The 10,264-nt window shown below is 36.1% G+C and overlaps 1 protein-coding gene across 3 annotated transcripts in view; it reads right to left on the reverse strand.

Annotated features, from left to right (window-relative positions):
- UBR2 (ubiquitin protein ligase E3 component n-recognin 2) overlaps positions 1 to 10,264 on the reverse strand; it is a 99,639-nt gene that overhangs the window by 11,617 nt on the left and 77,758 nt on the right. For all 3 annotated transcript variants that reach the window (XM_015600427.2, XM_006926549.3, XM_006926550.3), the window contains exons 35-40: positions 9,613 to 9,761; positions 9,155 to 9,210; positions 2,511 to 2,607; positions 2,223 to 2,290; positions 932 to 1,067; positions 359 to 449 (exon numbers count right to left, since the gene is read on the reverse strand). In XM_015600427.2, the coding sequence (XP_015455913.1) occupies positions 359 to 449; positions 932 to 1,067; positions 2,223 to 2,290; positions 2,511 to 2,607; positions 9,155 to 9,210; positions 9,613 to 9,761 (597 nt within the window). The remainder of the gene's footprint in view (positions 1 to 358; positions 450 to 931; positions 1,068 to 2,222; positions 2,291 to 2,510; positions 2,608 to 9,154; positions 9,211 to 9,612; positions 9,762 to 10,264) is intronic.

Here is a 10,264-nt window from a genome sequence, read left to right on the forward strand (position 1 = left end):
TTCCTGCCAGGGTAATTGCCTGAAAAATGTATTATGTCAATTTAATTTGCATATTTAAATTGCCAGTGAGATAACATGTTTTAGAGCAGCACTTTTCAAAGTAAGATCCATGTCTCCACTCTCCTCTGAGCAAAAGAAGGGCTCCATGACCAAATAAATGTGGCAATCTCTGCATATTACTCCTCTTAGATATCTGCCATGTCTGAGATTTCTAATCACGTTAGTACAGATATACTCCCTTCTTTTTAAAACATGTCAACAGACAGCAATTTCCCTTATTTAACAAATGAATTCTTTTTTCATGCTATTACCTACTAATACTGGGGAACTGCCTATCATGTAAAGATTAGGATCTCACCTTCCTGTGTACTGGCGAAGTGTTTTATACAAAGCAAGGACTGCTAATTCTTCTTCACCAGCAGGAGTTTCTTGATCCATGCCATTCTCTTCTGAAAGAGGAAATATTCATACTTTGAATTTGCCAATTAAATGGACTGATGACATCATTTAAGCACTCAAATATACTTATACGCTCGCATATAGTATGAAAGGACTCCCACAAAACACACGGCACTTTAACCTCCAAGGTATGAGTATAGTACTGTCAGAACAAGGAGCTGCAGGCTTTGGGAGAGGAAGTCCAGTGTGGTGACTCAGGGTGCCAGGCAGCACGCTGTGAGCAGAATTAGCTATATATATGGTCTATGGTACTCAAATATTACTAAACTTATGAAATAAAAATAAGTAAAAACACTCACATTGCTAAGGGATTTTAATAGAATGTGTTTCAAAATTTGTCATATGAGGATAAACAGAAAAAATAGGTAGCCTAATTATAATTTACATTCTTATCCAAGCACCTTTTCCTTTAATAGTTTTTAAACTGAGAAAACTCAAGCAGTTCTTCAAGAAGCTGACAGAAAGGAGTTACCTGTACACGAGGTAAGTAAGATCTGTACAATGTGTGCCATAGTAACCAGATGGAAAATGTGAAGGTCTCCAGTTTCAAGGCTGATCCCTGAAAAATCCTGACACTGCAACGCGGGGAAAGCGAGCACCAAGCCCACCTAGATACCAAATCCAGAGTTATCATACAGATCACCTTTCCTCTCACACCTAAACACATTTCTGTTTTCTTGATATGACCCCCCTCGGAGCTCAGCCCCTTCCCTTAAGGAATCTTTGTTCTTAAAGGGTATACATGTTAGCAAGTCCACTATGGTTGGCTAAATGAAGTCTAGATGGGCGCTATCACTTCATTTACCCAGCAATTCCCTTATATGTGGTCTATTGTTAGTAATAGCTGAAATCTTTCTAGGGAGTGAGCAGTGGAAAATGCATGGGTTTTGGACCCACGAAGATCTAGATAGGAACCCTAGCTTCTCTTATGGGCTTTTTAGACAAGTCAACACCTTGAGTCTGTCTCTCTGTTGGTAAACTAGAGATAATATATATGTGTTTATAATACCACAGTAGTAAGAATGAAAAGACTAAACAAGAATGTGTGTGGAAGGAGTCGGGCACATGATAAATACCAGCTCTCTTGTCAGCCTGTTGCCTGTACGATGTTGGTTTTCACAGGAGTGGTGGGAACAGTGACAGTGGATAACTTACTAGGGACATACTGCTCTAAACTCTTTACATCGATCATCCCACTGAGTTCTGAAACAATCATACGAGGTAGGTACTAACTTAAAGTTACAGAATGTGATGTCCAAAGAGATTAAGGGGATAGCACCTGGGGTTGCTGTGCGTGGCGCTGTACTCAGTGTCCCGAGTAAGGGAACTCTTTGAGGTGGGGCTGAAGTTCAGCCACCTACTGCTTGGCCAGTGGTGTGTCCTGGCACCAGACTGCACAGAAGACATACCTTTCTCTAAATCACACAAAGGGGCTGTATGTGCCCCAAAGCACTGTAGGGGTCAGTAGTAGCCCTTACATTACTAGTGTTATTTCTTATAGGTAAAAAGTATAGAGAGGTTAAATTACTGACTTTAGCCTCAAAGCAAAATAAGAGAGGATTAGACACCCAGGTCAAGACTCTCAATTAGATTCCTTAACATTTTCTTTTTGAGGATCCCCAGAAAAGAAATGTACTGAGACATGGTAAGAGTAATAGATGATACTCTTCCCTGTCTGCCTCTACATCATTCACCAAGTCTAGGATATTAAAGTTCTATAATACAATAAAGAAAATTTCAAAAACAAATGACGAGATACCCACCAATAAATGAAACATGTCGATATCTAATATGCATGGAAGGTCTTCATGATTGTCATCAGGCACCAATGCTAAATAAAAAAAATACATTAGCACATTTCATATGCCAATGTAAGTAATTTATTAAAAATGCAAGATATATATGTATTTATAAGCTAGAACTTGTACATAAGACAAAACAGTATTACCAAAATATTTCTCTCATAATGAAGAGAAGTTATATCACTAAAAACAAAATTACAGAAGATGAGAAATTACCATAACATATATGGTACATGTATTAACACTCACATGCAAAAAGTCTACAAAAATGTTCCTGCACCACTGAGAGTAATGCCACTGTCCAGTGTGCTGCAGCGAACCTTGTTAGTGACCTAAGACAGTCATCCTGAAACAAAGAGATTGACACAATTAACGAAGCCAATGCATATGAAGTACTTTTCTTCTTTTAGGAATGCTAGTTTAAGGCATAGCTAGTTGAAGCAAAGCCAGATGCACATCGAAATCTTTCTAGATGGTATGGAACCGAATCAATGACATCTTTAATGACATGTCTCTAACATGGAATGAATGGAATGAGAAATATCTAATTGCCGAATAAAATGAAGCTATCTCCTTGCCACCATGCTGCTGGTTCTCCACGGAAAAGAAAAGGAGTACGCATGTATCCAGACAGCAAACAACAGACTCCCAAGAATGTAATGAAGTATTTTTTTTTCAGCTTCACTGAAATATAATAATTAGTTGTTTGTATCTACATTGTACAATTCAATGAGTTTTTTCAATTATATTCAGCATACAATAATACATTAGTTTCAGTTGTATAGCACAGTAATTAGACTCTATGTAACTCATAAAGTGGTCATCCCACTAAATCTAGTACCCACCCTTCTTTCCCCTTACATATTTATTACAACATTGCTGACTATCTTCCTTATGCTATACTTTATACCTCCATGATTATTTTGTAACTATCCATTTGTAGTTCTTAATCCCTTTGCCTTTTTTCACCATCTCCCCCCAACCCCCTTCCCATCTAGTAGCCCTCAAAAATTCTCTATGAGTTTGTCTCCATTTTTGTTGTTGTTGTGAAATCATGTGGTATATGTCTTTCTCTGACTTCATTCAGCACAATATCCTCTAGGTCCATCAAGGCAATATCTTTTTCCATCCTCTTCCTTTTAGTTTGTGTGTGTCTCTTAATCTGAAGCGAGTCTCTTGTAGGCAGCATATGTAGGGGTCTTGTTTTCTTATCCATTCAGTCACTCTATCTTTTAGTTGGGGCACTTAATTCTTTTCCATTTGAGGTACTTGTTGATAGATATGTAGTTTTATCAGTCTTTACTCATGTTTTTGATACTTTTTTTCTTCCTAAAGAAGTCTCTCCAACATTTCCTGTAGTACTGGCTTGGTGTAGATGAATTCATTTAGCTTTTTTTTTTTTTTTTTTGGGAAGCTCTTTATCTGTCCTTCAACTCTAAATGATAGTTTTGCTGGATAAAGTATTCTTGGTTGTAGATCCTAGGTTTTCATCACTTTGAATATTTTGTGCCAAGCCCTTCTGTCCTGCAAAGTTTCTTTAGAGAAATCAGCTGCCAGTCTTATGGGAGCTCCCTTGTAACTAGCTGCTCTTCTCTTGCTGCTTTTAAGATTCTCTCTTTGTATTTAACCTCTGGCAATTTGATTATGATGTGTCTTGGTGTGGGCCTCTTTGAGTTCATCTTTTTTGGAACTCTCTGAGCTTCCTGGGGTTGTATGTTTATTTCCTAATGAAACATTTTTTAATATTTATTTTAAAGAGATACTCTAACTACATATAAATACAAATTAAAATCAAGTAGAAATATGCTAATGAAAAAAGACAGATGAGTAATAAGTTGAGTTTTCCTTTCCTGCTTAATGTTCTATTTTCCAATTTTTTTTGTAATGTTCTTTGGTTCAATAAATTTTGAGGACCTTCTACACAAAACCAAAATATCTTGGTTTTAAAGATGTTAAAATAAAAATTTACCCCTCACCCCGCAACTCCTGCTCTCAAGGAGCTCACAACCCCTAGGGGCGGGAAAGGGAAGTAGGTAGGAGGAGGAGGAGGAAGCAACTGAAGGAGGAAGTACCACATAGATGAGGGATATCTCACTCACAGGACATGATCTGAGGTTTCTCAGGTAAGGCAAAGCTTGAAGAGAATCTTAAAAAGGAGTCTACCCTTCGTGTACTCTGGCAATGACAAAGGGATGGGAACTAGCATTGGAGATTAGGAATGATTCTGCAAGCCTGAACCATAGATGTGGAGATTGGCAGGTGATAATGGAGAAATAGGCTAAGAAGTTTAAAAGATATGAACAGGGTGACTTCTAGAGGAACCCCTCTAATAATGCATTAGAAAAGAATGAGATTCAGGGTACACACTGCTAGGCAAGAAATTATATGGGGTTGAAGCAAACAAGTAGAAGTACGAATGGAAGGAACAGGAAAAATATGCAGATGGGAATTCAACAAACTCTGCTGACCAACTGGATCCGAACATCTAGACCATGATGCAACCAATTGGACTTCTGAGTTTCTAGCTTGGTCACCTGGATGGACAGTGATCATATTTAGCTAAGACAACAGGCAATATAGGAAGAAAAATTATTTAGATTGTTCAATTTGAGGAGCCTTTAGGAGATCCAGGTGAAAAAAATAAAGCAGGCAATGAGATAATAAATCCGGTTTGGAGATACACAGGTGGGAATCATTTGGATATAACTGAAATCAAGAAGCATAAATGGGGCTACCAGGAAGAGTATCAGATGACTGAAGGTCATGGGCTGAACTCTGGGTGTTTAAAACATTTATAGGATGGAGGAGGCGGTGCAGACTAAGGAACTGCCAGAGAGGTAGAGAGAAAACTTGGAATGTCACAGAAATAAGACAGAAAATGAGTTTCAGAATGAAGTAGTTAACAAAATTAAGTAAACAACTGTCAAAAAAGAGTGAAAGAATGTCAGGGGTGGATGCCAAATTGTAGGGATTTGAAAAGTGAAGGGTTAGCAAGAAATTGGAGCCAGGGTATACACTATTGTTTAAGGAAGTTTTGCTGTGTATAAAATTTCTCTTCCTCCTCTCAATATGAAATAAAATTTAAAACTGCAGCTACTATTTCTTTATATGCATTTAAACATTTTTCATTGCATGGTGAAATACATAAAATGAAATATGCTTTAAAATGGCTTGGTCATAAAAAGAAATGAAAAAGCTAAGGTCATAGATGAATGGAAGATAACACTGAGGTCAATAGTAAGAGGAGGATAATGGGGCACGCTTGTCTACAGGGCAAGTGCCAGGAAAGGAGGAGGTAAAAGAAAGGATAACTGATGGAGAGAGGATGCATTTTAGATAGCATAGGTAGAAGGATAAGCCACCTCATCCCAGGTCCCTTATCCTCTAATATAGGAGAGAAAGGTGAGTGGATATATACATACATAAGTTTGAAGCGTGGGGATCAGGAAAATAGAAGTTCACTCCTAATGACTATATACTTTAAAAATTAAATTAAAAAAATTTAAAACAAATAAGCTACATTTTAAAAGACCTGCAAAATTTTGATACCGACACCAGAAAAGAACATTACAAGAAAAGAAAGTAAAAGGCCAACTTATCTTATGAACATATATAAAAATCTTAGGTAAAATATTAGCAAATCATATATAATGATATATAAAAAGGATAATCTGCACAATGAAGTTGGATTTCAGGAATGCAAGGTTGGTTTAATACAAGAAAGTTTATCAATGTAAACAGATTATACAGAACCATATCAACAGAAAAAAATAGATGCAGAAGAGTCAATTGTGTGCGAAGTGAAGCATATAGAATCAAGAAAATGTGAAAGAACTGCCTTAATGACTAAACAAAATTAGCTCTATTTTATATATTTGTGATTGCCTTTTCAATAATTAACATACTTATCAACTCTTATTTTCTGTAGCAAAAATATCACAGTCAACATAGATGGCCATATCCTACCTATCCTATCCTATATCAGTCAAGACTAATGTGAACTACCATTTTGCTGACTCATCATAAAGATATAATTCAAGCCAGTTTTAATACTAGGATCTATTCCTAGAAGTTCCAATTTTGTAAGTCCAAAGTGGTCCAGGTATCTATATATTATAGAAGTTCCAAAGAGGATTCTAATGCACAACCCCTAGCCAAGAATCTCTGATACATGATCTATATTTCTCACATAAAAAGGGTCCTGAGACTCCAGGTGTTTTGCAACGAAAACAAAAGTCAGTAAACTAACTAGCTGTTAAGTAATCACATTGAACTGTATTTTCTCTATAGGCATCCTTTTTTAAAAAATATTTTTATAGAGACTAACCCAGTCTTGGAGGTCCAAAGAGCCTTCCCATATAAAGTGGCATCTCTTCCATGCTCAAATAAACCCCTGCTAAAGGCTAAATGTTATTGAAATTTTTTAAAAATGGCATTAAAAAAAGTGCCCATCCCCCCAACAGGCAACCATTAGGTTGTTCTCTGTATCTGTGAGTCTGTTTCTATTTTGTTTTGTTTATTCATTTTTTTTTTTTAAGATTCTATGTATAAATGAAATCATTTGCTTATTCACTTAACAAAATACAATCTAGGTCCATTCATGTTGGCAAGACAAATGGCAAGATTTCATTCTTTTTTTACTGTTGAATGATATTCAATTGTATATATATGCCACATCTTCATCATCCATTCATCTAATGATGGACATCTAAGTTGCTTCCATATCTTGCCTATTACTAGTAATGTGGCAATGAACATAGAGGTACATGTATCTTTTGAATTAGTGTTTTCACTTTCTTCAAATACTGAGAAATGGAATTGCTGGACCATATGACAGCTCTATTTTTAATTTTTTGAGGACTCTCCATACTGTTTTCCATAGTGGCTGCTCTAATTTGCAATCCTACCGACAGCGTATGAGGGTTTCCTTTTCTCTACATTCTCCTAAGAATGTTGATTTATTGATGATGGCCATTCTGAACAGGTGTGACGTGATAGCTCATTGTGGTTTTAATCTGCATTTCCTTGATGATTAACAATGTTGAGGATCTTTTCATATGTCTGTTGGACATCTGTATGTCCTTTTTGGAGAAATGTATATTCAGGACCTTTGCTCATTTTTTAATTGGATTTTTTTGGGGGGTGTTAAGTAGTATGAGTTCCTTATATATTTTGGATATTAACCCTTTACATATATCATTTGCGAATATCTTCTCCTATTTAGTAGGTTGTTTTTTTGTTTGGTTGATGATTTCTTTCCCTGTAAAAAACCTCTAGCTTGATGTAGTCCTAATTTATTCATTTCTTTTGTTGCCCTTGTCCAAGAAGACATATCCAAAAAAATATTGCTAAAAGCAATGTCAGAGTTTACTGTCTATGTTTTCTTTGAAGAGTTTTAAGGTTTTAGGTCAGGCATACATTTTACTGAGCTTCATCTTATTGTACTTCTCAGTTATCATGTTTTTTACAAATTGAAAGTTGGTGGCAATGCCATGTTGAACAAGTTTATTGGCACCAATTTTCCAACAGCATTTGCTCACTTCATGTCTCTGTCACATTTTGGTAATTCTCACGCTATTCCAAACTTTTTCGTTGTTATTATATTTGTTATGGTGATCTGTGATCACTGATCTTTGATGTCACTATTGTATTGTTTTGGGGTGCTACAAATCACACCCATAAAATACAAAGAACTGTTGTGTAAGTTTTGACTGCTCCACTGACCAGCCATTCCCCATTTCTCTCCCTCTTTCTGGGCCTCCATATTCCAAGACACAACAATATCGAAATTAGGCCAATTAATAATTCTACAATGGCCTATATGTGTTCAAGTAATAGAATTAATTGATGCAGCAAACTTCATTATTTTAAGAAATTGCTACAGCTACCCAACCTTCTGCAACCACCACCCTGATCAGTTAGCAGTCATCAACATCAAGTCAAGTCTCTGCCAGCAAAAATATTACAACTCGCTGAAGGCTCAGATGATGGTTAGCAGTTTTTATTTTTTTAGCAATTTTTAATTTTTTAATTAAAGTATGCACTTTTTTTAGACATAATGCTACTGCACACTTAATAGACTAAAATACGGTTAGTGTAAACATAACCTTCATGTGCATTGATAAACCAAAAAATTCGAGTGACCTGCTTTATTGCAATAGTCTAGAACCAAACTTGCAATATCTCCGAAATATGCCTATAATTGGTTTTTGTTTCTTGGTTAGGCGCTTACACCAGTGGTTTTCAACCCTGGCTCTTGGAAAGCTTTCAAAAAGCACTACAGCCTGGGGCCCATCTCCAGAGATTCTGAATTAATGACCTGTGGTAGGATCTAGGCATTTTTAAAAGTTCCCCAGGTGATTCTACATGAATAAAATTACATGATTTTACTCTTCAATTTTATGATTATAAGCTTGGACGGCAGGTAAGTATGACACTATCTGACACCAGCTACACGGTTAAAATTAGCGAGCTTTGACTGCCTATTCCTTTCTCATTTTTCTAGATATTAAATGTACTCTGTTTTGACATTAATTTGTGCTTATTTAAATGTTGCTAATAAGGTAGTCAAATGTGGTAGAGGGTGTATTGCTTTATATTTCTAATTATAGTTTAAAAATTTAAGAATAAGTTCTTTGTTTCTAGTTTTTTCCCCATCTTTTTATGTCTTTAACCAAGAGCTCTGGATGAAAAGAGCTGGTGTATTTAAGAAGAAAATAATGAGAACTTATCGACTACAAACATTCTTTGATATCATTACAGAAAATGGGTTTTCCTATGAACACAGTGACGCTATGCTTAAATAATCAATTAAAGTTTTTGAGATTAAAAAAAAGCAGAAACACTGAATTTCCATTCCACCATTCTTTGAATTGAGTAAACTGATAACTTACCAGTCTGCAAGGCAAAGGACCAAACAACGGTTTATCTTCATCACTTAAGATTCTTTCTGCAGATTAAGAATGGTTAAAATAATAAATGTTACGCATATTTTATTACAATTTCAACAAAAAGTTAAAAAAATTATTTCTGCAGAAAGCACAATATTGGCAGATTTTGAAATCTTTAAGTCATTTCACAAGAATTAACTCTGGATGAAAAGTAAAAATGAAAAATACATTCAACTTACAAGAAGCTATAACCACCACTAACATGAATTCTCTGTTGCTATAGTTAAGCTATAAAGGGTCAATCTAATATTCTGTTGGTATATTATATTTCCCATTTTAAAGTCTTACACTATTTCTTCATATTGTTGCCCACTTTAAATTCTCATTTAAATACAGGCTTCTACACATAATTCCGGTCAATGTATGTTTGTGACTTAGAGATACAACTTTAAACCTCTTACCTATGCTTTGGATGGTGTACGCACAACTACCCCAACACATTATGGGCACGCGGGGATCTTCTTCATTGGGATGAACCTTTAGTCCCACCTTGTAAGTAGCAGTTCCAAACGTTGTTAGCATTTCTTTTATGCTATCAGAATAAGGGTTCCTGAAGTGAAAATGTATAGGATTAGCTCAAAACAAGGTGCTCACATCAATCAAATGGTTGTTTCTTAACAGCTATTTGGACTTGAACCACTTAAACTACCTAAAGACAACTGTATGCAAAGAAAGAATTAAGGATATGAAAACTGTCCCTGCCTGAGAGGAGTTATGCTCTACTTGGATTGCCAGGGGTGAGGCACAGGGCTAAAAATAAGGTATTAGGTGAAAGTCTACATAGTGAACCATGAGACTCTTGACTTCTTTCCCCACCTTGAGGGATATTGGCAATGTACGCCCATTGCAATGGATTTTAGTTTCTCTAGTGAGGATCCTCAGAAGAAAGCCGCTTTACACACTGACACTTGGGTGGGGTGGGGTGGGGTGGGGTTCTGATGACCTCACTGTGAGGCTCAGGTCAGCCAGCTTCGATCTGTTCAATGAGCTTCTTAGAGACTTCCTGATAGTCACCCAAGGAAAAGAAACATTTAATGAAAGAATTAGACATGG

This window comes from Pteropus alecto, unplaced genomic scaffold (assembly GCF_000325575.1).
Source record: "Pteropus alecto unplaced genomic scaffold, ASM32557v1 scaffold7, whole genome shotgun sequence".
Taxonomy (NCBI): domain Eukaryota; kingdom Metazoa; phylum Chordata; class Mammalia; order Chiroptera; family Pteropodidae; genus Pteropus; species Pteropus alecto.